Raw genomic sequence first — 27944 nt, forward strand, 5'->3', positions numbered from 1 at the left:
CTGGTCATTATCCCACCACTCACACCCTATCCCGACTATAATGTGTTTCTAACTCCTGGCATTCCCATTTGAATTTGGTCCATCATCCCTTTTGTCTCTCTAATCTCTCCTGCCTTCCAACCTATCACAGACCTTCCCTTTTGCTCTTTCTTCCCCTCCCCCTTTCAGCGCTGGTTAAGAATCTGTTCTTTTTGAACACTTTCCAGTTCTGACGAAGGGTCATCGACCCGAAACGTTTACTCTGCTTCCTCTCCACAGATGCTGCCTGACCCGCTGAGTATTTCCAGCATTCTCTGTTTTTATTCCAGATTCCAGCATCCGCAGTATTGTGTTTTTGTGTCAGGAAAGACCACAGCTTACCCCTTACCAGTCGCTCATTAGCCAATACTGTACGCAGGACCCCAACGAATACAGAACAGAGGCTGGGGTAAGTTAGCAGCTAGATAATTGGGGTAAGTGAGATGTCTCCCCCTCTGTCTTGTGGCAGAATCATGTCGGATAGCTGCCGCCCTGCCCCCGACTGTGTTCTGAAAGGTGAAAGGTCATCCCGGACAATTTTTTCTCTCTCTGCATGATGCGCAACATCTTTACAGGCCCCCGCTCTCGCTATGCTTCACCCCGAGCACCTCTTCGTGCCGAAGTGAGGACTTGAATATGCAGGGACTGAAGATTTTCTCTTCAGCATTCCCTCCGCACCCCGTGCTCTCCGGCAATCCATCATCAGGCTTGGCGGCCCCTCCATTCATCCTGCGGGTCTCACCTTGTCCTGTTCGCTCCCCCTCCCCTCCCTCGATCTCCCTCCCTTGTAGACTCTTGCCAGATTGCACTCAACAAGATTCATTGCCACCAGTTGCGTGGGGACGGCAGTCACGTCATGGGGAGGAAGGCGCCATCTTTCTGGGAGGTGAAGACATTTTTATTTTTATTTTTAAATGTCTCCGGTCCTCACCATCCTTTCACACATGCAGTTCATCATTTGAAAGGGTGAGGTGCATCGCTTGCATTGACGTTGAGGTTGCAAATCTCCCCCAGACCGCTGGCTTTTGTAACTCTGGCCCCCCCCAACGGCGGCTTAATATTATAGGCAGTCCATGACTCGCGGCACTATTTAACGGCAGGTACTGTGGAACATGCTTAAAACACACACATTGTTTAAATCAATGGCAGCCTTCAATGGCAATGAGGAACCCTTAGGTGAACTTCATCCAAACCGGCTATTATTATACAAGGTATAATATCTGAGGCTGCACAGAAGTGTTACCAGATGTGCCACGGAATAATCGAAGGGATGGAAATGGAGAGGGAGGCTCATCCACAAGATTTGAATGCCATACAGCGTGAACACATTCAACATGTTCTCATTCAGCTGTAACTTTACTCCTTGCACGATTGTTTAATCAAAAGCGATGTGTCCTGCTACCCCACGGTCTAATGGCCTGGTGTAACACGACAGGCTGCGTTGACTGGAAGCTCCCACCGTTCAGTCTGCGGTCTGCGTTAACGGATCTCAGCTGGTGTTGCAGTACGGGGACAGCAATGGGCCACGGCTTACCCGCTCAAGCCCCCACCTTCCCTCCCTTCCCACCGATTGGAAGGGCAAAGCTTCCATGGTTCCTGTAGTATATGCAGCTGTGAGTATGCTCGCAGGTTTGTAGAGCTGTTGAGTTCAGCCCGACTGCCTGCCTCTTTTCCGCGGTTACATCCGAGCCAGAGTGTTCCTGGAAACGGAGCACGCAGTGTCCACCGGTACGCTGACGGCCTTCCGTGAGAGGTGGGCGCCGGAGGAACTGCAGTGCATCATCACCCCGGCAACCAAATTTTAATTTGATTTTATATGTTTTAAAGTTTAATTTGTTTTAATTGCCGGGTTTTAGTGTCCCCCTCCCCTTTTATAGGGGGCACTTGTAAATTATGGTTTTAGAGCCCCAAAAAAAAACACAAAAAAAAACTACAAAATATACAAAAAAAAACAGGGCCTTGGGAAATGTTTGGGGTGTCCCCCAGATCGGGGGGCACTTGATTTAATGTTTACTTTTTGTCCCCAAAAAGAGTTGTAGAGCTGTTGAGTTCAGCCCGACTGCCTGCCGCTTTTCCGCAGTGACATCCGAGCCAGAGTGTCCCTGGAGATGGAGCACGCGGTGTTCACCGGTACACTCGCGGCCTTCCGCGAGAGGTGGGCGCCGGAGGGACTGGAGTGCATCATCACCCCCGGCAACCAAATTTTAATGTAATCCTAATGGTTAAAGTTCAATTTGTTTAAGTTGTCGGTTTTAGTGCCCCTCCTCTCCCTTTTAGCCAGGGGGCGCTTGTATAATTTGTGTTTTTAATGCCCGCAAAAAAAAACAAGGGGGCACTTGTTTGAAAGTGTTTGGAGTGTGTCCCCCTCCTCCTTTAACCAGGGGGCACTTGATTAACGTGCACAACTAAAATAGTTGTAGTTGCACAGAGCAGTCCCGTGCAATAAGTTTTCAAGTCGGTTCACGGACTCCCAGGCCACCTGCAATTTCTGCGGTCTGGAGGAGTCCGTGTTCCACATATATATTGAATGTGTGAGGTTGCAGGCCCTCTTCCAATATTTGAAGGGGCTGCTCCCCAAATTTTGGTTGCACTTCAGTCCCACACTCCTGATCTTTTGGCACCCTGTGCGGAGGGGAGCGGGCAGGTCAGAAGGCCTCCTTGTGGGCCTGCTCCTGGGCATGGCCAAGGTGGCCATTAACCGGTCCAGGCAGCAGGCAGTCGAGGCGGTCGTTCAGCCCGACTGCCTGCCTCTCTCCCGTGGATACATTTGAGCCAGGGTGTCCCTGGAGATGGAGCACGTGATGTCCACTGTTACGCTCGTAGCCTTCCGCGAGAGGTGGGCGCCGGAGGGATGGAGTGCATCATCACCCCGGCAACCAAATTTTAATTTGATTTAAGTTTACCGTCCAAAGTTTAATTTGTTTAATGTGTCGGTTTAGTGCCCCAATTTTAATCAGGGGGCACTTGTATTAATGTTTCTACACAAAATAGTTGTCGAGCTGTTGAGTTGTGAGTGGCTTAGCTAGTCACGTGATGCTCACAAGACACAATAAAACCCCAGCCAGTTGGGTTTTGGGGATCCACAATGATGATGAAGATCATCATTATCACAGGCAGTCCCTCGAAATCGAGGAAGACTTGCTTCCAGTCCAAAAGTGAGTTCTCAGGTGACAGAACAGTCCAATACAGGAATTACAGTCTCTGTCACAGGGTGGGACAGACAGTGGTTGGAGGAAAGGGTGTGTGGGGAGTCTAGTTTGCTACACGCTCTTTCCACTGCCTGCGCTTGTTTTCTGCATGCTCTCGGTGACGAGACTCGAGGCGCTCAGCACCCTCTGGGATGCTCTTCCTCCACTTAGGGCGCTCTTTGGTCAGGGATTCCCAGCTGTCGGTGGGAATGTTGCATTTTATCAAGGAGGCTTTGAGGGTGTCCTTGAAATGTTACCTCTGCCCACCTGCGGCTCACTTGCCGTGTAGGAGTTCCGACGGTCTGCACTTGGGCAGGACCGGAACCAATGTCCTGGGGGAGTGTTTGCTAGTGCTGTTGGGGAGGAGTTAAACTAATATGGCAGGGGGATGGGAGACAGAGGGAAGTAAAATGGGGGCAGAAGCAAAAGACAGAAAGAAGAGAAGTAAAAGTGGAGGGCAGAGAAACCCAAGGCAAAAAGCAAAAAGGGCCACATTACAGCAAAATTCTAAAGGGGCAAAGTGTGTTAAAAAGACAAGCTGAAGTCTCTGTGCCTCAATGTGCGGAGTATTCATAATAAGCTGGACGAATTAACTGCACAGATAGTAAATGATGTAATTGGTATCACGGTGACATAGCTCCAGGGTGACCAAGGCTGGGAACTCAACATCCAGGGGTATCACGGAGACATGGCTCCAGGGTGACCAAGGCTGGGAACTCAACATCCAGGGGTATTCAACATTCAGGAAGGATAGACAGAAAGGAAAAGGAGGTCGGGTGGCGTTGCTGGTTAAAGAGGAAATTAACGCAAAAGTAAGGAAGGACATGAGCTTGAATGATGTGGAATCGGTAAGGGTGGAGCTACGGAATACCAAAGGGCAGAAAACGCTAGTGGGAGTTGTGTACAAACCACCAAACAGTAGTTGTGAGGTTGGGGATGGCATCAAGCAAAAAATAAGGGATGTGTGCAATAAAGGTACAGCAGTTATCATGGGTGACTTTAATCCACATATTGATTGGGCTAACCAAACTGGTAGCAATGCGATGGAGGAGGATTTACCGGAGTGTATTAGGGATGGTTTTCTAGACCAATATGTCGAGGAACCAACTAGAGGGCTGGCCATCCTAGACTGGGTGATGTGTAATGAGAAAGGACTAATTAGCAATCTTGTTGTGCGAAGCCCCTTAGGGAAGAGTGACCATAATATGGTAGAATTCTTTACTAAGATGGAGAGTGACACAGTTAATTAGGGTCCTGAACTTAAGGAAAGGTAACTTCGATGGTATGAGACGTGAATTGGCTAGAATAGACTGGCGAGTGATACTTAAAGGGTTGACGGTGGATAGGCAATAGCAAACATTTAAAGATCACATGGATGAACTTCAACAATTGTACATCCCTGTCTGGAGTAAAAATAAAAGGGGGAAGGTGGCTCAACCGTGTGGCTAACACGGGAAATTAAGGATAGTGTCAAATTCAAGGAAGCGGCATATAAATTGGCCAGAAAAAGCAAAAAACCTGGGGACTGGGAGAAATTTAGAATCCAGCAGAGGAGGAGAAACGGTTTAATTAGGAGGGGGAAAATAGAGTGTGAGAGGAAGCTTGCTGGGAACATAAAAACTGACTACAAAAGCTTCTATAGATATGTGAAGAGAAAAAGATTAGTGAAGACAAACGTGGGTCCTTTGCAGTCAGAATCAGGTGAATTTATAATGGGGAACAAAGAAATGGCAAACCAGTTGAACAAATACTTTGGTTCTGTCTTCACGAAGGAAGACACAAATAACCTTCCGGAAATACTAGGGGACCGAGAGTCTAGTGAGAAGGAGGAACTGAAGGAAACCCGTATTAGGCGGGAAATTGTGTTAGGGAAATTGATGGAATTGAAGGCCGATAAATCCCCGGGGCCTGATAGTCTGCATCCCGTACTTAAGGAAGTGGCCCTAGAAATAGTGGATGCATTGGTGATCATTTTCCAACAGTCTATCGATTCTGGATCAGTTCCTATGGACTGGAGGGTAGCTAATGTAACACCACTTTTTAAGAAAGGAGGAAGCGAGAACACGGCTAATTTTTGACTGGTTAGCCTGACGTCAGTTGTGGCGAAAATGTTGGAATCAATTATTAAAGATGAAATAGCAGCCCATTTGGAAAGCAGTGACAGGATCGGTCCAAGTCAGTATGGATTTATGAATGGGAAATCATGCTTGACAAATCTTCTGGAATATTTTGAGGATGTAACTGGTAGAGTGGACAAGAGTGGACAGTGGATGTGGTGTATTTGGACTTTCAAAAGGCTTTTGACAAGGTCCCACACCAGAGATTTGTGTGCAAAATCAAAGCACATGGTATTGGGGGTAATGTACTGACGTGGATAGAGAACTGGTTGGCAGAAAGGAAGCAGAGAGTCGGGATAAACGGGTCCTTTTCAGAATGGCAGGCAGTGACTAGTGGGATGCCGCAGGGCTCAGTGCTGGGACCCCAGCTCTTTGCAATATACATTAGTGATTTAGATGAAGGAATTGAGAGTAATATCTCCAAGTTTGCAGATGACACTAAGCTGGGTGGCGGTGTGAGCTATGAGGAAGACGCTAAGAGGCTGCAGGATGACTTGGACAGGTTAGGTGAGTGGGCAAATGCATGGCAGATGCAGTATAATGTGGATAAATGTGAGGTTATCCACTTTGGTGGCAAAAACACGAAGGCAGAATATTATCTGAATGGCGGCAGATTAGGAAAAGGCGAGGTGCAACGAGACCTGGGTGTCATGGTACATTAGTCATTGAAAGTTGGCATGTAGGTACAGCAGGCAGTGAAGAAGGCAAATGATATGTTGGCCTTCATAGCTAGAGGATTTGAGTATAGGAGCAGGGAGGTCTTACTGCAATTGTACAGGGCCTTAGTGAAGTCTCACCTGGAATATTGTGTTCAGTTTTGGTCTCCTAATCTGAGGAAGGATGTTCTTGCTATTGAGGGAGTGCAGCCAAGGTTCACCAGACTGATTCCAGGGATGGCAGGACTGACATATGAGGAGAGACTGGATCAACTGAGCCTGTATTCACTGGAGTTTAGAAGGATGAGAGGGGATCTCATGGAAACATATTAAATTCTGACGGGACTGGACAGGTTTGATGCAGGAAGAATGTTTTCGATGTTGGGGAAGTCCAGAACCAGGGGACATAGTCTCAGGATAAGGGGTAAGCCATTTAGGACCGAGATGAGGAGAAACTTCTTCACTCAGAGAGTTGTTAACCTTTGGAATTCCCTACCGTAGAGAGTTGTTGATGCCAGTTCATTGGATATATTCATGAGGGAGTTAGATATGGCCCTTATGGCTAAAGGTATCAAGGGGTATGGAGAGAAAGCAGGAAAGGGGTACTGAGGTGAATGATCAGCCATGATCTTATTGAATGGTGATGCATGCTCGAAGGGCCGAATGGCCTATTCCTGCACCTATTTTCTATGTTTCTATGCTTGCTTTGGGAGACTTGTGTTGGGCATGCCAACAATATGGTCCACCCAACGGAGCTGGTCGAGTGTGGTCTGTGCTTCGATGCTGTGGATGTTGGCCTGATCGAGGACGCTAACGTTGGTGCGTCTGTCCTCGCAGGGGATTTGCAGAATCTTGCTGAGACATCATTGGTGTTTTTCTCCAGCGATTTGAGGTGTCTACTCTATATGGTCCACGTCTCTGAGTCATACAGGAGGGCGGGTATCACAATAGACCATAGGCTTGGTGGCAGATTTGAGGGCTTGATCTTCAAACACTCTCTTCCTCAGGCGACCAAAGGCTGCGCTGGCGCACTGGAGGCGGTGTTGAACCTTGTCGTCGATGTCTGCCCTTGCTGATAGTAGGTTCCCGAGGTATGGAAAGTGGTCCTCGTTGTCCTGGGCCGCGCTGTGGATCTTGATGACTGGGGTTGTGTGGCGGGGTCAGGTTGGCGGAGGACCTTTGTCTTACGGATGTTTAGTGTAAGGCCCATGCTTTCGTACGCCTCAGTGAAGATGTTGCCGATGGCTTGGATTTCAGCCTCTGAATGTGCGCAGGCGCAAGCGTTGTCCGCGCACTGTAGTTCGACGACAGAGGTTCGGACGGTTTTGGATCTGGCCTGGAGGCAACGAAGGTTGAACAGGTTCCCAATGGTTCTATAGTTTAGTCCCACTTCAGCGGGGAGCTTGTTGAGCATGAGGTGGAGCATTGCAGTGAGGAAGATCTAGAAGAGCGTTGGCGCAATGACGCAGCCATGCTTGACCCCAGTCCGGATGTTGATCGGGTTTGTGGTGGATCCGTTGGTCAGGATCACGACTTGCATGTCATCATGGAGCAGGCGGAGGATGACGACAAACTTTTGAGGGCAGCCGAAACGGAGCAGGACGCTCCATAGACAGTGTCAAAAGCCTTTGTAAGGTCAAAGAAGCCATGTACAAGGGTTGGTGCTGTTCCCTACATTTCTCTTGCAGTTGTGGCGCCATAAAAATCATGTCCATTGTACCCCGCAGTGGACGGAATCCGCACTGTGACTCTGGGAGGAGCTCCTCAGCCACAGGGAGAAGATGGTTGAGGAGGATTCTAGCGATGACTTTCCCAGTGGCTGACAACAGCTCTATAGTTGCCGCAGTTGGACTTGTCTCCTTTTTTAAAGATGGCCACGATTACGCCATCTCTGAGATCTCCCGGCATGCTCTCCTCCTTCCAGATGAGAGAGATGAAGTCGTGCATTTGTTCCAATAGTGCTTCTCCGCCATACTTTAGCGCCTCAGCGGGGATGCCATCCGCTCCCGATGCCTCGCTGTTCTTGAGCTGACGGATGGCCTTTTCGACCTCGTGCAGGGCTAGGGTTTTGCTGAGATGGTGGCGGGTAGCAGGCTGTGGGATGGAGTCGAGGACACTTGTGTCAAAGGCAGAGTCTCGGCTAAGGAGATGTTTGAAGTGTTCCTTCCAGCGGGTCCTGACTGCCTCAGTGCCTTGATGAGTGTTTCCCCGTTCTTGGCCAGCAGTGGGGGTGGGGCCTTGGGTGTTTGGGCCGTAGGTGGCCTTGACTGCGCTGAAGAATCCTCGCCCATCATGGCTGTCGGCCAGCTGCTGAATCTCCTGTGTTTTCTCCACCCACCATCTATTCTTTCGGTTGCGGGTTTTTTGTTGGGCCTCGGCCTTTAGCCGTCTGTAAAGCTGTTTTGCTGCTCTCGAGTTGAACTGTTGTTTTCGGTTCAGAAATGCTCTGTGCATGCGATGTATTAGCTCTTGGATCTCCTGGTCATTCTCATCAAACCACTCCTGGTGTTTCCTGGTTGAGTGACTGTGCGACACTTCACATGCGCTGGTTATGGTGGCCTGGAGGGCAGACCAAGCGCTGTGGGCATTCTGCATCTCGGGGTCATCAAGGGTCGCCAGGTTAGCAGTGAGGTGCTGGCTGTGTAGGGCTCTCTTAGCTGGGTCTTTGAGTGCCCCGGCATTGATTTTTCTGCGGCACTGCTTCTGTTGCCGTCATCGCTTTGGGGCTATATTGATGTTGATGACGGAACAGATCTACAATGAGGCATGCGGTTGTGAGCCCAGTGGATGGTCTGGTAATGTGTAGTGTGATTGTCGCCCACCTCGAAGCCATCGCACACTTTGGAGCGTGGGCAGGAGCATCGGCGGGGCCCAGGTACAGCGGAGGAGCACGAGTTCGTGGCGGAGGTGTGGCGAGCGATCGAGGCGGAGGAGCGATGAATGATCGTGGCTGAGATTCGGTGGGTGATCGTGGCGGAGGTTCGGCGAATATTTGGTGCGGCGGGTGATCGTGGCGGAGGTTCGGCGAGTGTTTTGTGGCGGAGGAGCAGTGAGAGATCGTGGCGGAGGTGCGGTGAATGTTTGTGGTGGAGGAGCGGTGAGAGATCGTGGCGGAGGTTCGGCGAGTGTTTTGTGGCGGAGGAGCGGTGAGAGATCGTGGCGGAGGTGCGGTGAATGTTTGTGGTGGAGGAGCGGTGAGAGATCGTGGCGGAGGTGCGGCAAATGAGGGTACGGGGCCCAGAAGAGCCGAGGGCCCAGGGGCAGCACGGGCCAGCCCACACTGCGATACGTGTGCGCACTGGGTCCGTGCAGCAGAGCAGGTCTCCAGTCGTCCTGGTTAACCCTGGCCACTGGATAAAGGCCTAGCTCTGCCAAGCCTGTGTGGTGGCTAATGTACAACGGTCACCACACGCTAAAAAAATCCAGGCACAGGCATCTTCCAGCCCCTCAATTGGAGTTCAGGACTGGAACATCGGGTCCTTCATTGAAACATCTGTGAACTCTTGTGGGAGCAAGTCATCCTCATTCGAGGGACCGCCTATGATGATGAGTGTGATTGTTGAACCTTTGTTGATAAACCAACTAGTCCAGAATAGCAACATGTCGCTATGAATTCTTAAGCAAAGAACCCATGAAGCAAACACATTATAGATCCCAACCCTGACGGTTCATGATCCAAGTCCCGCTCACACCAGCCCCCACACCCCCCTCCCCCGCCTGCTGTGCTCGCTGACCTTACATTGGCTCCCGGTCCAGCAAAGCTTCAATTTTAAAATTCTCAACCTTGTTTTCAAATCTCTCCATGGCCTCGCTCCTCCATGTAATCTCCTCCAGCCCTACAACCCTCCACGATCTCTGCGTTCCTCCAATGTTGGCCTCATGAGCATCCCCCGATTTCCATCAATCCAACATCGCCGGCCGTGCCTTCAGCTGCCTGGGCCCGAAGCTCTGGAACTCCCTCCCTAAACCTCATCATCTCTCCACCTCTCTCTCCTCCTTTTAGACGCTCCTTAAAACCTACCTCTCTGACCAAGCTTTTGCACGCCTGTCCCAATATCTCTTTATGAGGCTCGGTGTGAACTTTTTTCTGATAACCCTCTTGTGAAGCGCCTTGGGACGTTTTACTATGTTAAAGGTGCTATATAAATGCAAGTTGTTTTTGTTGCTGCTGCAAATTGCAGCTGGCTGTCGGGTGAGAACATGATCGAGTTTGGTTGTAATTCCCTCCACAGTAACATAAGCTGCCAACACTCGTAGGAAAAGGCAATACATTGGACAATTGCCAGTCCTTTTGGAACCATATCCATCAGAAATCAACCCTTCAGGAGAGAAACATAGAAAATTGGACAAAAAAAATTAACTTTCATTCATACAGCGCCTTTCATGATCTCGGGATGTCCCAAGGTACTTTACAGCCAATGAAGTACTTTTTGAAGTGCAGTCACTGTTGTAATGTGGGAAACACAGCAGCCAATTTGCGCACTGCAAGCTCCCACAAACAGCAATGTGATAGTTGCCAGATAATCTGTTTTTGTGATGATGGTTGAGGGATAGATATTGGTTAGGATACCGGGCAGAACTCCCCTGACAGCACATAACCCATGGCTCATGTCAGAATTTGACTAAACTTGGAGGTGGCTGTTTTATAACAAGTATTGTAGGGGTGTGTGTGTGTGTGTGTGGACTGAGTTTGTGTCTGTGTGAGAGTGTGTGTGAGTGTGAGAGTGTGCATGTCTGTTTGTGTGTGTGTGAGAGTGTGTGCGTGTCTGTGTGTGTGCGTGTGAGAGTGTGTGTGTCTGTGTGTGTGTGTCTGTCTGTCTGTGTGTGTGAGTCTGTGTGTCAGTGTGTGTGTCAGTATGTGTGTGTGTGTGTGTGTGTGTGTGTGTGTATGTGTCTTTGTGTGTGAGTGTCTGTGTCTGTCTGTGTGTATGAGAGTCTCTGTGTGAGAGTCTGTGTGTGTGTGCGTCAGTGTGTGTGAGAGTGTGTGTGTATCTGTGTGTGTGTGAGTGTGTGTGTCTTTGTGTGAGAGTGTGTGTGTCTGTGTGAGTGTGTGTGTCTGTGTGTATCTGTGTGTGTGTGTGTGTGTGAGTGTCTGTTTGTGAGTATGTGTGTCTGTGTCTGTGTGTGTGTGTGTGTCTATGTGTGTCTGTGTGTGTGTGTCTGTGAGAGTGTGTGTGTGAGAGTGTGTGTGTGTGTCTGTGTCTGTCTGTGTGTGAGTGTGTGTGTGTGTCTGTGTGTGTGAGAGTGCCTGTGTCTGTGTGTGAGTGTGTGTGTGAGTGTGTGTGTCTGTGAGTGTGTGTGTGTGTGTGTGAGTGTATGTGTCTGTCTGTGTCTGTGTGTGTCTGTGAGTGTATGTGTCTGTGTCTGAGTGTGTGTGTGTGTGCGTACGTGTGTGTGTGTGTGTGTGTGCATACGTGTATAGTGTGTGTGTCTGTGTGTGTATGTGTGTGTGTGTGTGTGTCTGTGTATGTCTGTGTCTGTGTGTGTGTGTGTGCGTACGTGTGTGTGTGTGAGAGGGTGTGTGTTACCTAGAATTGTGCAATCATTTGGGCTTTTTTGTTTGTCAGCTTGAGTTAACAAGATTCTGCCTGTTCATCCTCGCACGCAGTTCTTCAGTTTTGACACACTCAGTGCCAAGCATTCCCAAGCTAGGTACCATGAGAGCTAATGCCAGGCTAAGCTTATCCTGTTGTGTCCCAGCCTCGCAAGAGCTTTGCCCATTCCCGCTGCACCAGGGATGACATTTCCAGATCTCGCACCTGACAGGTTGATGGCTTAGAGTAAAACTAAATTTAGCAGCAATCAGTGGAAAATTACAGGCAGTTTGCATTGAGCTGCCGCGGCGCCAAAATCATTTTGCATTGGATCCGTCCAGCTGGCAGCGAGAGAAGGAGAAAAAGAGAGACTTTCATTTCATCAATTCAAGGATTTCAAACCGCGTCCAAGAGGTGACAGGACAGCTGTCAGCCATGGTTCAGTGGGCAGCATTCATGCTTCTGAGTGAGAAGGTTATAGGTTCAAGTCCCACTCCAGAGTCAGGAGGACAAAATCTAGGTTGACAATCCCAGTGCCAATACTGAAACATAGAAACATAGAAAATAGGTGCAGGAGTAGGCCATTCGGCCCTTCGAGCCTGCACCACCATTCAATATGATCATGGCTGATCATGCAACTTCAGTACCCCATTCCTGCTTTCTCTCCATACCCCTTGATCCCTTTAGCCGTAAGGGCCACATCTAACTCCCTTTAGAATATATCCAACGAACTGGCCTCAACAACTTTCTGTAGTAGAGAATTCCACAGATTCACAATTCTCTGAGTGAAGAAGTTTCTCCTCATCTCGGTCCTAAATGGCTTACCCCTTATCCTTAGACTGTGACCCCTGGTTCTGTACTTCCCCAACGTCGGGAACATTCTTCCTGCATCTAACCTGTCCAACCCCATCAGAATTTTATATGTTTCGATGAGATCCCCTCTCATTCTTTTACATTCCAGTGAATATAAGCCTAGTCGATCCAGTCTTTTTTCATATGTCAGTCCTGCCATCCTGGGAATCAGTCTGGTGAACCTTCGCTGCACTCCTTCAATAGCAAGAATATCCTTCCTCAGATTAGGAGACCAAAACTGCACACAATATTCAAGGTGTGACCTCACCAAGGCCTTGTACAGCTGCAGTAAGACCTCCCTGCTTCTATACTCAAATCCTCTAGCTATGAAGGCCAACATGCCAGTTGCCTTCTTCACCGCCTGTTGTACCTGCATGCCAACTTTCAATGACTGATGTACCATGACACCCAGGTCTCGTTGCACCTCCCCTTTTCTTAATCTGTCACCATTCAGATAATATTCTGCCTTCCTGTTTTTGCCACCAAAGTGGATAACCTCACATTTATCTACATTATACTGCATCTGCCATACATTTGCCAACTCACCTAACCTATCCAAGTCACCCTGCAGCCTCTTAGCATCCTCCTCACAGCTCACACCGCCACCCAGCTTAGTGTCATCTGCAAACTTGGAGATATTACATTCAGTTGTGTCATGTATTCATGACGGTGGTTTTTCAAGACGACATCCTCATCACGAGTCGCGATACTGAAGAACACCTCCACAACCTGGAGGAGGTGCTACGCAGACTGGACCGGGTAGGGCTGCGACTGAAAAAGGCGAAGTGCGTCTTCTTAGCTCCAGAGGTAGAATTCCTGGGGAGGAGGTTAGCAGCAGACGGGATCAGACCTGCTGTGTCCAAAACGGAAGTGATCCAGAGAGCACCCAGACCCCGTAACACGAAGGAGCTGCGTTCGTTCCTGGGGCTCCTGAACTATTTTGGCAACTTTCTTCCCAAATTAAGCACACTGTTAGAGCCACTACACGTGCTCCTACGCAAAGGTCGCGAGTGGGTCTGGGGGGGCCAGCCAGGAAAGGGCTTTTAATAGAGCACGCAATTTGTTATGCTCCAACAAACTGTTAACGTTATATGACCCATGTAAGAAATTAGTTTTAACGTGTGATGTGTCGTCCTATGGGGTCGGGTGTGTGTTGCAGCATGTGAATGCCAATGGTCAGTTACAGCCGGTAGCTTATGCCTCCAGAAGTCTATCCCAAGAAGAAAGGGGCTACAGGATGGTAGAAAAGGAAGCGCTAGCATGTGTATATGCAGTAAAAAAATGCACCAGTACCTGTTTGGCAGGAAATTTGAGCTGGAGACAGATCACAAACCCCTAACGTTTGGCCGACAAGGCCATAAATGCGAATGCACGGCCCGCATACAGAGATGGGCACTTACGTTAGCCGCCTATGACTACACAATTCGGCACAGACCGGGCACTGAAAACTGTGCCGATGCACTCAGCAGGCTACCACTAGTCACCACTGAGGGGGCAACTGAGCATGATGCTGAGATGGTCATGGCTGTTGAAGCTTTCGAAAGCGAAGACTCACCTGTGACAGCCCGTCAGAGCAAAGTCTGGACAAATAAAGACCCGCTACTGTCTTTAGTTAAGAAATGTGTCCTGAATAGGGACTGGGCAGCCATGTACGGGGCATGCCCTGAGGAGTTTAAACCGTTTCATAGGCGCAAGGATGAACTCTCGATTCAGGCCGATTGCCTACTGTGAGGAAACTGAGTAGTCATGCCCCAGAAGGGCAGAGAGGTGTTTATCAGAGAACTTCACAGTGAGCACCCGGGCATTGTCATGATGAAGGCAATTGCCAGGTCAGACGTTTGGTGGCCAGGGATAGATGCAGACCTGGAATTTTGTGTTCGCAGGTGCAACACGTGTGCTCAGCTGGGCAACGCACCCAGGGAAGCCCCCCTTAGCCCCTAGTCCTGGCAAGCCAAGCCATGGTCATGCATCCATATGGACTACGCAGGTCCTTTCATGGGTAAAATGTTTTTGGTTGTAGTAGATGCCTACTCCAAATGGATTGAGTGTGCCATTTTAAATTCAAGCACATCCTCCGCCACGGTAGAAAGTCTACGGGCAATGTTCGTCGCTCATGGTCTACCGGATGTCTTGGTCAGTGACAATGGCCCATGCTTCACAAGTACTGAATTCCAAGAGTTCATGGCAGGCAATGGAATCAACCATGTCAGAACGGCACTGTTCAAGCCGGCCTCAAACGGCCAGGTGGAACGAGCAGTGCAGATAATCAAACAGGGGATGCTCAGAATCCAAGGGGGTTCTCTACAAAGCCGCTTATCACGCCTCCTGTTGGCCAATAGATCCCGACCACACTCGCTCACAGGGGTTCCACCCGTAGAGCTGCTAATGAAAAGGACGCTCAAAACCCGGTTATCCCTTATACACCCCACTATGAAAGAAATTGTTGAGAGCAGGCATCATTCACAATGTGACTACCATGACAGGAATGCGAGGGCACGATGTATTGATGTCAATGACCCTGTTTTTGTCCTTAATTACGCTGCAGGGCCCAAATGACTTGCAGGCACTGTGATTGCCAAAGAGGGGAATAGGGTTTTGGTAGTTAAACTTACCAATGGACAAATCTGCCGCAAACACGTGGATCAAACTAAAAGGAGGTTCAACAACCCCATAGAAGAAGCAGAGGAAGAACACGACGTAGAGTTTACTCCACCACAGGTGACCGAACACCGGAACCAAGTGGAGGAAAGCCCAGTCACTGTGGGCAGTCCAGACAGGCCTGAGGCACCGCAAACAGCAGACACTCAGGCCAGCGCCCAACAACCGGAGCCCCAACTCAGGCGCTCTACAAGGAAGCGTAAACCACCAGAGAGACTTAACCTGTGATCCCAATAAGACTTTAAGGGGGAGGTGATGTCATGTATTCAACTGTCATTGTAACCCATATATAAGCTGACCTAAGTTGTACACCATGAGAACATTGACCACAGAGGGCGAACTTGTGGGAGACACTCCTAACCTGGACTTTCCAGTATAAAAGGGGAAGCTCCGTCCACCGTCTATCTCTTGAGATCTTGGTAATAAAGGTAGCTGGTCACAGAGTGATCTTTTCTCAAGTATGGGCCTCGTGTGCATTTATACTGTATAGTAAGGATGTATTAAATTCCTTTGTCTAAATCATTAATGTTTATTGTAAATAGCTGGGGTCCCAGCACTGAACCTTGCGGTACCCCACTAGTCACTGCCTGCCATTCTGAAAAGGACCCGTTTATTCCTACTCTTTGCTTCCTGTCTGACAACCAATTCTCCATCAACGTCAATACATTACCCCCAATACCATGTGCTTTAAATTGTATCATTGAGGGAGCGCTTCACTGTCGGAGGTGCCGTCTTTCGGATGAGACGTTAAACTGAGGCCCCGTCTGCTCTCTCAGGTGGACGTAAAAGCTCCCATGGCCACTATTACGAACAAGATTAGGGGAGCTATCCCCTGTGTCCTGGGCCAATATTTATCCCTTAACTGGCATCACTAAAACAAATTGTCTTGTCATTATCACATTGCTGTTTGCTGTGCACAAATTAGCTGATGCCTTTCCTACATTCATCATTATGGGCGGTCCCTCGAACGAGGATGACTTGTTTCCATTTGAGTTCACAGATGTTTCAATGAAAGACCCGATATTCCAGTCCTGAACTCCAATTGAGGGGGCGGAAGATGCCTGTGCGTGGATTTTTTTGACGTGTGGTGACCGTTGCACATCAGCCACCACACGGGCTTGACCGAGCTAGACCTTTATCCAGTGGCGAGGGTTAACCAGGACGACTGGAGACTTGCTCTGCTGCACAGACATAGCGCGCACACATATCGCAGTGTGGTCAGGCCCGTGCTGCCCCTGGGCCCTCGGCTCTTCTGGGCCCCGTGCCCTCATTTGCCGCACCTCCACCACGATCTCTCGCCGCACCTCCGCCAAATCTCTCACCATTCCTCCACTGGGGAGTGATCAATGGGTTACACAGCTAAAGATATTCCTGAGACAGGATTTTGACACAGTATGTAACATTTATGCGGAGAGTTAATGCATAGAATAAAATACCGATCAGTTTTTTCTAGTAAAGGGACAACATTTCCATTGGGAGCTTCTCTCTGTGGAGACTGTGCTGGTCAGAGCGGGAAATGACTGCTGATCCCAATCCTGAGCTCACACTTTCCACCAGGAGTCACTCGATAGAATGGCCTCCTTCTGTGTTGTACTGTTCCATGATTCGATGATAAGCAGAGTACCTGACCCAGGCACGGTGCACTGTAAACCCCGTCAGTGTTGGACAGCCTTGTTCCCCAGAAGGATTTGTTCCCCAGCCGCACCATTCTGATGCTAGGCTGCTATTCACAAGGCCCCGCGCTTCATCCGAACAAGTTCCCCTGTGTCAAAGGGCCGCTATTGAATGTTGCTTCTGGATTGCTGGAGTTTCTATTGTGTTTCCGTCTCCATCTCCTTCGGATCACCAAAACCCCAATTACAGCAAAAAGCAGGGGAGGAGGAATTCCGATTCCCAATCCAACCTGCCCTAGAGAGTCCAGGATCTAGTACGGAGAGAAGGACGACAACAGTTTGCTTCCAATAATAGCCCGCACCCGTCAATTTGAAAATCTGACACTCACACTCGTTCTGGTCGGATTCCCCCGAAGTCAGAGAGCAGAACTGACCAGTTGCCGTGTTCCAGTTCTTTAAAAGTAGCTTGGCGAATACCCGGGCATGAAGTCGCCCACAAGTTTGTCGGTGGGAGCGATGATTTGACACAGCAAGACCCCTTCAAGGATCAACCTGGAACACGACAACTGGTCAGTTATGCTCTCTGACCTCAGGAAGTCTGACTGGAACAAGTATGAGTGTCGGATTCTCAAGTGGACGGGTGTGAGCTATCACTACGAGCAAACTGTTCTCGTCCTTCTCTCCGTAGCAGGGCGAGCCCGTTCACCTGTACCGAACACGGCCGCACCAGGTTCTTTGCCTGTCAGTTTCTGGGTCCCTTGCAGTGGGGCAATGTTGTGTTGTCCAGTACCGACAAAGGGAATGCCCCAGTCCCAGATTTACAGGTAGTTTGGCGAATACCTGGGCGTGAAGTTTTACACAGCTTTACCGATGGGAGCGATGATTTGACACAGCAAGACCTGCGGTTCAGACACAGAACAAACCTTTCCTACATTACAACAGTGACTACACTCCAAAAGTACTTCTTCAATTTTCTACACATCAAGTTGTCATCATTTGGAATGTGCTGCCTGAGAGGGCGGTGGAAACAGAATCAATAGTAACTTTCAAAAGAGAATTGAATAAATACTTGGAGGGTAACAATTGCACACGACGGGGAAAGAGCAGGGCACTGGGACTAATAGGGCAACTCTTCCAAAGAGCTGGCACAGGTACGATGGGCCGAATGGCCTCCTTCAGTGCTGTGTCCTTCTTTGACTGACTGTAAAGTGCTTTGGGATATCCTGAGGTCATGAGAGGCGCTGTCAGACTGTAAGTCAGTCATTCTTTCTCTCGTTTTTTTCTTTCTATCCTTCTAGCTTTCTTCCTTTCCCCCCAATTCTCGACAGCTTTGGCCTTTGAATGTATGGTTCTGCCATTCCCCCGTTACACTACTTGCTTGGCCTTGACGCAACACAGTTGACTCCAATCATGCAGCATAATCCAGTTGATTTTTGGAGAAATACAAAGCTTGACTTTGGCAACAAGACCAGCTGGATTGAGGAGGTCCTCCAAAGCCTGAGCTCCTCAAGTTTCCATTCCCCTACTTTAAAGGTTGAAGTTCAAACACAGTCCCTGGATAGCCTGCTGAAGTTCCCTCCGACGTCTAATCCTCGTCGGGAGTCAGTTAACCTGTCCGTCCTTGATATTTTGCAATTGAAAAACTCAAAACCAGTCAAGTCCTCAAAAAATAGCTACAAGGTGACGGTCCAGTTCATTTATTTATGGCAGAGTTGGTTGAGGCAGAAATGTTGGCCCGGTGAGAACACGAGTGCCATGGGATCTTTTACATCCCGCCTGAACACATTAGGTTTTAAGGCTTCATCTGAAGGTTGGCATCTGTGCCAATGCAGCATTCCATCAACATCCTGGGGGTCACCATTCACCAGAAACTTAACTGGACCAGCCACTAATACTGTGGCTACAAGAGCAGGTCAGAGGCTGGGTATTCTGCGGCGAGTGTCTCACCTCATGACTCCCCAAAGCCTTTCATAGAAACATAGAAAATAGGTGCAGGAGTAGGCCATTCGGCCCTTCGAGCCTGCACCGCCATTCAATGAGTTCATGGCTGAACATGCAACTTCAGTACCCCATTCCTGCTTTCTCGCCATACCCCTTGATCCCCCTAGTTGTAAGAACTACATCTAACTCCTTTCTGAATATACCATCTACAAGGCACAAGTCACAAGTCAGGAGTGTGATGGAATACTCTCCACTTGTCTGGATGAGTGCAGCTCCAGCTACACTCTAGAAGCTCGACACCGCCCAGGACAAAGCAGCCCGGTTGATTGGCATCCAATCCCCCACCTTCAACATTCACTCCCTCCACCACCGGTGCACCATGGCTGCAGTGTGTACCATCTACAAGATGCACTGCAGCAACTCGCCAAGGCTTGTTCGGTGGTACCTCTCAAACCCACGACCCCTACCGCCGAGAAGGACCAGGGCAGGAGGCACATGGGAACACCAGAACCTGCACGTTCCCCTCCAAGTCACACACCATCCTGATTTAGAAGTATATCGGTGTTCCTTCATCGTCGCTGGGTCTCCCTCCCTAACAGCACTGTGGGAGAACCATCACCACACGGACTGCAGCGGTTCAAGAAGGCGGCTCACCACCACCTTCCCAAGGGGCAGTTAGGGATGGGCAATAAATGCTGGTGCTGACAGCGATGTCCACATCCCAGGAACGAATAACAATTGAAAAAAAAATGTTTCAGTACCACCTTAGCCCATCAGGGCCATATACAGTAGACATCTTAAATTGCTGGAGAAATACCACCAACGATGTCTCCGCAAGATCCTGAAAATCCCCAGGGAGGACAGACGCACCAACGTTAGTGTCCTCGATCAGGGCAACCTCCCCAGCATCGAAGCACTGACCACACTCGATCAGCTCCGCTGGGCGGGCTACATCGTCCGCATGCCCGACACAAGACTTCAAAAGCAAACGCTCTATTTAGAACTCCCAGGTGGGCAGAGGAAACGTTTCAAGCACACCCTCAAAGCCTCCTTGATAAAATGCAACATCCCCACCAACATCTGGGGGTCCCTGGCCAAAGACCCCCTTAAGTGGAGGAAGAGCATCCGGGAGGGCACTGAGCACCTCGAGTCTGGTCGCCGAGAGCATGCAGAAAGCAAGCGCAGGCAGCGGAAGGAGCGTGCGGCAAACCAGACTCCCCACCCACCCTTTCCTTCAACCACTGTCTGTCCCACCTGTGACAGAGACTGTAATTCCCGTGTTGGACTGTTCAGTCACCAAAGAACTCACTTTTAGAATGGAAGCAAGTCTTCCTCGATTTCGAGGGACTGCCTGTGATGATGATGAGACCGTCAGCTTAGATTATGCTCAAGGCCTGAGTTTGGGGCCCGAGCCTTGTGACCCAGAGGCGATGCTGCGATCAACTGAACTGAGCTGATGGATTAAACAAACAAAACTGGCGCGGACTTTCTGAGCGCCTACAGCACCCGTTGTTCATGCTGAACCATCTTTTGCAAAGTAATAACTTATATTCTCGTACCTTGAGCAATTTACCACCTCAGTCTTGGTCCCTCCACAGTCGAGACCACCGCATTGTGGAGCAGGGCTGTCACATAACCTGGAGCGGCACATGCAGGTCCCCGTGAGCTCGTGGCCTACGTACGCACACAGTTGCCATTGAGACCAAGGCCCGAATCCACCATCCACCGTCAGGTTTCTCACCTAAATCAAAGAACCCCGATCGTTAGATGGATCAAATATACTTCAAAAAACAGAAGTATTAAATCAGAAGCTGAGGGACAGGACACAATGTGGTGACTTATTAGGAGGTGGTGGGGCTGTGCGGGCCGGGGGGAGGGGGAGGACAGATCTCCACCCATTAAAATTTCCCCCACATCCCCTTGTCTTGCTAGGCAACACATCAATGGTGGTTGAAAGGACAGAGAGGCAGCCTGCTCCCAAGGCCTGTCTGAAACCGGTTGCCAGGATGCATGTGACTACAGCCAAGGATCTCCCTGGAAGTTTCCTCCCAAATGTGGAACAACTTGCATTTATACAGGAGCGCAATCAGACAAACTCTGACACCGAGCCACGTGAGGGGATGTTAGGACAGGTGACCAAATGCTTGGTCAAAGAGGTAGGTTTTAAGGAGGAAAGAGAGAGAGGCGGAGAGGTTTAGGGAGGGGAATTACAGAGCTTGGGGCCTAAACAGCTGAAGTCACGCCTGCCAATGGTGGGGCAAAGTAACTCGGGGGTGGCAAGAGGCCAGAGTCGGAGGAACGCAGAGTTCTTGGAGGTTTGCACTGACATCTGGGAGTCCCTGGCCAAAGATCGCCCTAAGTGGAGGAAGTGCATCCGGGAGGGCGCTGAGCACTTCGAGTCTCATCGCCGAGAGCATGCAGAAAACAAGCGCAGGCAGCGGAAAGAGCGTGCGGCAAACCTGTTCCACCCTCCCTTACTCTCAACGACTATCTGTTCCACCTGTGACAGGGACTGTGGTTCTCGTATTGGACTGTTCAGCCACCTAAGGACTCATTTTAAGAGTGGCAGCAAATCTTCCTCGATTCCGAGGGACTGCCTATGATGATGACAGAGGATGAGAGTTTTAAATTCGAGACGTTGCTGGACCGGAAGCCAATGTAGGTCAGTGAGCACAGGGGTGATGGGTGCGAGTTAGGATACGAGCAGCCAAGGGAATTGGCACAAGTACACGTGCTGGCATCTGGAGACACTATTAGTGACGTGTGTGAGCGCACGACCCTAAACACTCCATAGTTAGCCGCAGTCATGCCATTTTCTTCTTGGAGTAAAATACAATGTTCAATTTTTTTCTCCCCTCCCCAAAGAGAAGTTCAAATCCTTTCCTGTGTAATTACAGCTTTATCTGCCAATGCCACATTATGAGGAGATTTGTGGATGAGTGTCAGGATTTGGCTTGCTGTTGAATTTTTAATAACCAGTTGATCAGCTAAATTTTTTTAAGAGTCTGTTGGCAAATTCCGAGGCTTGACCGAAAGAGAGAATGAGTGAATATCCCTACCTTCCATAATGATTAATAGCTAGCTCATGGCATTAAAACAGTTTTCAAAAATCAAGTGCATAAAACATATAATGGGGCCGAAATTCAGGGTCTCAATTTTTTGGGGGCCATTCTTAAAAAATCGCTTTGGGGTCAACTGGCCGACCTGACCTAAATTTGGGTCGGGGATTTTTGGGCCTAGACCCGATCCTGCCCGATTCTGATCACTGCCGAAAGCGAGTCATCAGGGGTTGCACCGCCAATTTTATTAAACAAAAATATTTACCTTGCGATATTAAGCTCTATCCGTCGATCCCCCGCTGCGCGTTGCCCCTGACAGGTGTTTCTGTCGGTGCACCATCTCCGTACTGAGTGCGGCCCAGTAGCGCGGCTGCCCATAAAGGGGAGGACCCACTGCCGCAGCCACAGTGTAAACATTTCTGCCGGCTGACTTCCAGATCGGCCGGCAAAAAACTGCCTCCACCCTCCCCCCCCTCCCCCCGAGTTTGGTCGAGCCACTAACGGGCAGCCTGGGATCCCCCTCTTGGGTGCCAGGCCCCTGGCCCGGTCGAAACCCACCCTGGTGGCCCAGTGAGCGAAGATTTAAAATAACAGAATCTCTCCCCTTTAACGGAGGGGAGAGAGCGTGGCACTGGGTTGATTCCGGAGATGAGGGCGTTGACTTGTAAGGAAAGGTTGAGTAGGTTGGACCGCTACACACTGGAGTTCAGAGGAATGAGACTTGTGGGATAGTGAGGGGGCTCGACAAGGTGGATGCAGAGAGGATGTTTCCACTCATAGGAGAAACTAAAACTAGGGGGCATAGTCTTACAATAAGGGGCCGCCCATTTAAAACTGAGATTTGAAGACATTTCTTCTCTCAGAGGGTTGTAAATCTCTGGAATTCTCTGCCTCAGAGAGCTGTGGAGGCTGGGTCTTTGACTATATTTAAGGCGGAGATAGACAGATTTTTGAGCGATATGGGAGTGACGGGTTATGGGGAGCGGTCAGGGAAGTGGAGCTGATCCATGATCAGATCAGCCATGATCTTATTGAATGGCGGAGCAGGCTCGAGGGGCCAAATGGCCTACTCCTGCTCCTATTTCTTTTATTCTTATACACACGTGCTGTGACGTCACCACGATTCCACTGCTGATTGACAGCGGTGCAGCTCCTGCCCGACCGATTTTCAGCCAGTCAGCCTGGCCTTAAGTCTATGGCCCGCCCCCATTACGAGTCATTTCCTGTGGGATTTTGAAAAAGTGTCAAAGTCCTGAAAATGGCTCTTCCAACCACATCAGAGCTCCTAGCAGTAAGTAGTACTCTAAAAATCATAGGTATGCCAGCTTTCTGCCGCACCTGAATTTCAGCCCCATTAACATAGGCGGGTGCGTTTTTTTAAGAAGTTGACGTTAACTAATAATTAATACAAAGACGCCCACAGATCTCCACTATTGACTTATCATGCCTGCCGTGGCTCAGCGGGTAGCACGCTTGCCGTTTGAGTCCCAATCCAGAGACTAAATCTCGGATGACACTATTAAATCTCCACTTAACCTTCACTGCTCTAAGGGCTACAACTACAGCTTGGAATCATAGAATGGTTACATACGAACATAAAGAAATAGGAGCAGGAATAGGCCATTTGGCCCCTCGAGCCTGCTCCGCCATTCAATAAGATCATGGCTGATCTGATCATGGACTCAGCTCCACTTCCCTGCCTGCTCCCCATAACCCTTCACTTCCTTATTGCTCAAAAATCTGTCTATCTCCGTTTTAAATATATTCAATGACCCAGCCTCCACAGATCTCTGGGGCAGAGAATTCCACAGATTTACAACCCTCTGAGTGAAGAAATTTCTCATCTCAGTTTTAAATGGGCGGCCCCTTATTCTAAGACTATGTCCCCTAGTTTTAGTTTCTCCTATGAGTGGAAACATCCTCTCTGCATCCACCTTGTCGAACCCCCTTATTATCTTATATGTTTCTATAAGATCACCTCTCATTCTTCTGAACTCCAATGAGTATAAGCCCAATCTACTCAACCTGTCCTCATAAGTCAACCCCCTCATCTCCGGAATCAACCGAGTGAACCTTCTCTGAACAGCCTCCAGTGCAAGTATGTCCTTCCTTAAATACAGAGACCAAACCTGTACGCAGTACTCCAGGTGTGGTCTCACCAATGCCCTGTACAGTTGTAGCAGGACTTCTCTGCTTTTATACTCTATCCCCCTTGCAACAAAGGCCAACATTCCATTTGCCTTCCTGATTACTTGCTGTACCTGCATACTAACTTTTTGAGTTTCATGCACAAGGAACCCCAGGTCTCTCTGTACTGCAGCACTTTGCAATTTTTCTCCGTTTAAATTATAAGTTGCTTTTCTATTATTTCTGACAAAGTGGATAACCTCACATTTTCACACATTATACGCCATCTGCCAAATTTTTGCCCACTCACTTAGCCTGTCTATATCCCTTTGCAGATTTCTTGCGTCCTCCTCACAATTTGCTTTCCCACCCATCTTTTATTGTCAGCAAACTTGATTACATTACACTCGGGTCGTTCATCTAAGTCATTAATATAGATTGAAAATAGTTGAGGACCCAGCACCGATCCCTGCGGCATCCCATTAATTACCGTTTGCCAATCGGAAAATGACCCATTTATCCTGACTCTCTGTTTTCTGTTAGTTAGCCAATCCTCTATCCATGCTAATATATTACCCCCAACCCCGTGAGCTTTTATCTTGTGCAGTAACCTCTTATGTGGCACCTTATCGAATGCCTTCTGGAAATCCAAATACATCACATCCACTGGTTTCCCTCTTATCCATCCTGCTCGTTACATTCTCAAAGAACTCCAGCAAATTTGTTCAACGTGATTTCCCTTTCATAAATCCTTGCTGACTCTGCTTGATTGAATCATGCTTTTCCAAATTTCCCGCAACTGCTTCCTTAATAATGGACTCCAGCATTTTCCCAACGACAGATGTTAGGCTAACTGGTCTATAGTTTCCTGCTTTTTGTCTGCCTCCTTTTTTAAATAGGGGTGTTACATTTGCGATTTTCCAATCTGCTGGGACCACCCCAGAATCCAGGGAATTTTGATAGATTACAACCAATGCATCCACTAGCTCTGCTGCCAATTCTCTCAAGACTCTCAAGATGTAAGCCATCAGGTCCAGGGGACTTGTCCGCCTTTAGTCCCATTATTTTACCTAGTGCTACTTCATTAGTGATTGTATTAAGTTCCTCCCTACCTATAGCCCTTTGATTTTCCACTATTGGGATAACCAAGGGGCTATAGGTAGGGAGGAAGACCGATATAAAATACTTGTCAACATCTCTGCCATTTCCCTGTTCTCCATTATTAATTCCCCAATCTGATCCTCCAGGGGACCAACATTTACTTTAGTCACTCTTTTCCTTTTTATGTACCTGTAGAAACTCTTACTATCTATTTTTATATTTCGTGCTAGTTTACTTTCATAATCTATCTTCCCTCTTTTAATCATATTTTTAGTCGTTCTCTGCTGGCTTTTAAAAACGTACCAATCCTCTGGCCTCCCACTAGTCTTGACCACATTGTATGCCCTTGTTTTCAATTTGATACCATCCCTTATTTCCTTAGTTAGCCATGGATGGTTATCCCTTCTCTTACAGTCTTTCCTTCTCATTGGGATATATTTTTGTTGCGAGTTATGAAATATCTCCTTAAGTGTCTGGCACTTCTCATCAACTGTCCCATTCTTTAGTCTATTTTCCCAGTCCGCTTTAGCCAACTCTGCCCTCATACCTTTGTAGTCTCCTTTATTTAAACTTAGAACCCTGGTTTGAGATTGAACTTTCTCACCCTCCAACTGAATTTGAAATTCAACCATGTTATGGTCACTCATTCCTAGAGGATCCTTTACAAGGAGATCGTTTATTAATCCTGTCTCATTACACAGTACCAGATGTAAGATAGCTTGCTCCCTGGTCGGTTCCGCAACGTACTATTCAAGAAAACTATCCCGGATACACTCCATGAACTCCTCCTCAAGGCTATCCTGTCCAATCAATAAGAAGGTTAAAATCGCCCATGATTATTGCCGTTCCTTTATTGCAAGCCTCCATTATTTCTTGATTTATACTCCATACAACAGTGTAACTACTGTTAGGGGGCCTATAGACTAGTGACTTTTTCCCTTTATTATTCCTTATCTCCACCCAAACCGATTCAACATCTTCATCTTCCGAGCAAATAGCGTTTCTCACTAATGCACTGATCCCATCCTTTATTAACAGTGCTCCTTTTCCTTTCTGTGTGTTCTTCCAAATTGTCAAATACCCCTGAATATTTAGTTCCCAGTCTTGGTCACCTTACAACCACATCTCTGTAATGGCTATCAGATCATACCCATTTGTATCTATTTGTGCCATCAACTCATCTATTTTATTACGAATGCTACGTGCATTTACCCTTTTTACCTGCTTGTTTCCTCTGTCCTTCAAACTCACTTTTTACAGTTTTGCTTTCTAATTCCAGCTTTATTCCCCTCCCTACTGAATCTATTCTCAGGTTCCCATTCCCCTGCCAAGCTAATTTAAACCCTCCCCAACGGCCCTAGCAAACCCCCCCCACTCGGCGAGGATATTGATCCCGGCTCTGTAGAGGTGCAACCAGTCTGACTTGTAGCACTCTAAAAATCATAGGCGTACCTGCTTTCTGTATTTCGGCCCCGTTAACATAGGAGAGTGTGTTTTTTGAGAAGTTGACGTTAACTAATACCAAGACACTCACAGATCGCCACCACTGACTTATCATGTCTGCCGTGGCTCAGATGGTAGCACTCTCGCCTCTGAGCCAGAAGTTTGTGGGTTTGAGTCCCACTCCAGGGACTAAATCTAGGATGACACTATTAAACCTCCACTTAACCTTCTCCACTCTAAGGACTACAACCTCAGCTTAGAATCATAGCAAGAAAGATGTCTATTCGACCATCGAGCCCGTGCCGACTCTCAGCTAGTCCCTTTCCCCGTATTCCTGCAATTTGTTTCCCTTCAGACACTTATCCAACTGCCTTTTGAAAGATAAAATTGAGTCAGCCTCCATCACCCTTTCAGGCAGTGCACTCGCTGCGTAAACATTTTTTTTCTTATGTTGCCTTTGGTTCTTTTGCCAATCACCTTAAATTTGTGTCCACTGGTTCTTGACCCTTCTACCAATAAGAACATAAGAAATAGAAGCAGGAGTAAGCCATTTGGCCCCTCGAGCCTGCTCCACCATTCAGTAAGATCATGGGCTGATCTGATCATGGACTCAGCTCCACTTCCCTGCCCGCTCCACAGAACCCTTTACTCCCTTATTGCTTAAAAATCTGTCTATCTCCACCTTAAATATATTCAAAGACCCAGCCTCCACAGCCCTCTGGGGCAGAGAATTCCACAGACTTACAACCCTCTGAGAGAAGAGATTTCTCCTCATTTCAGTTTTAAATGGGCAGCCCCTTAATCTAAGACTATGTCCCCTAGTTTTAGTTTCCTTTATGAGTGGAAATATCCTCTCTGCATCTAATGGGAACAGTTTCTCTCTATCTGCTCTGTCCAGACCCCTCATGATTTTGAACCGCTCGATCAAATCTCCTCTCAACCTTCTCTGCTCCAAGGAGAACAACCCCAGCCTCTCCAGTCTATCCATGAAACTGAAGTCCCTCATCCCTGGAACCATTCTTGTAAATCTTTTCTGCACCGTCTCTAGTTTCTCCATGTAAACTGAAGTCCCTCGTCCCTGGTACCATTCTAGTGAATCATCTCTGCACCCTCTCCAGGGCCTTGATGATAAAAGATAGCTGGCAGTAAACAAAGAGACATGATCAGATCAGCCCATGAATTTTAGATGAGTTGAGCCTGGCACATACCGGACACTCCGTGATGTTCTGGTTCCACAGGCTCATGTTGGAACTATCCTCGATGGTGGTGCATCGTTTCTGCCCCAGGTCCCAGCCGCAGTAAGGATCCCTGGCTCCAAGACAAGTCCTGCCAATCAGATACAGCCATGAATAATTAACCAAAAAAAAATGAACTCTGAAGAAGGCAATGAGCTGACGTTAGTCCAGAGATCTGTCAAACGCATCCTCACACCAGCGGTGTAGAGATGAATACGCTCATTCTTGGCATGCCACAAGGACTTAAAACCCAGGGCAGCCACCATGACCACAAAAGCTAATAATCAGCACAATAAAAAAAAAATTCAGCACAAATTTGGAATAAAAACTTATGTAAGGTTTGGTAATTTTGTCGATTATACCTTTGTTGTTCTTTGGGAGTATTTATAGGAATAGGAATAG

At 48.4% G+C, this 27944-nt stretch overlaps 1 protein-coding gene across 2 annotated transcripts in view; it reads right to left on the minus strand.

Annotated features, from left to right (window-relative positions):
• sema5ba (sema domain, seven thrombospondin repeats (type 1 and type 1-like), transmembrane domain (TM) and short cytoplasmic domain, (semaphorin) 5Ba) overlaps nt 1-27944 on the minus strand; it is a 483409-nt gene that overhangs the window by 111466 nt on the left and 343999 nt on the right. For both annotated transcript variants that reach the window (XM_070875254.1, XM_070875253.1), the window contains 2 exons: nt 27516-27633; nt 20137-20318 (listed from right to left, as the gene is read on the minus strand). In XM_070875254.1, the coding sequence (XP_070731355.1) occupies nt 20137-20318; nt 27516-27633 (300 nt within the window). The remainder of the gene's footprint in view (nt 1-20136; nt 20319-27515; nt 27634-27944) is intronic.

This window comes from Pristiophorus japonicus, chromosome 3 (genome assembly GCF_044704955.1).
Source record: "Pristiophorus japonicus isolate sPriJap1 chromosome 3, sPriJap1.hap1, whole genome shotgun sequence".
Lineage (NCBI taxonomy): Eukaryota > Metazoa > Chordata > Chondrichthyes > Pristiophoridae > Pristiophorus > Pristiophorus japonicus.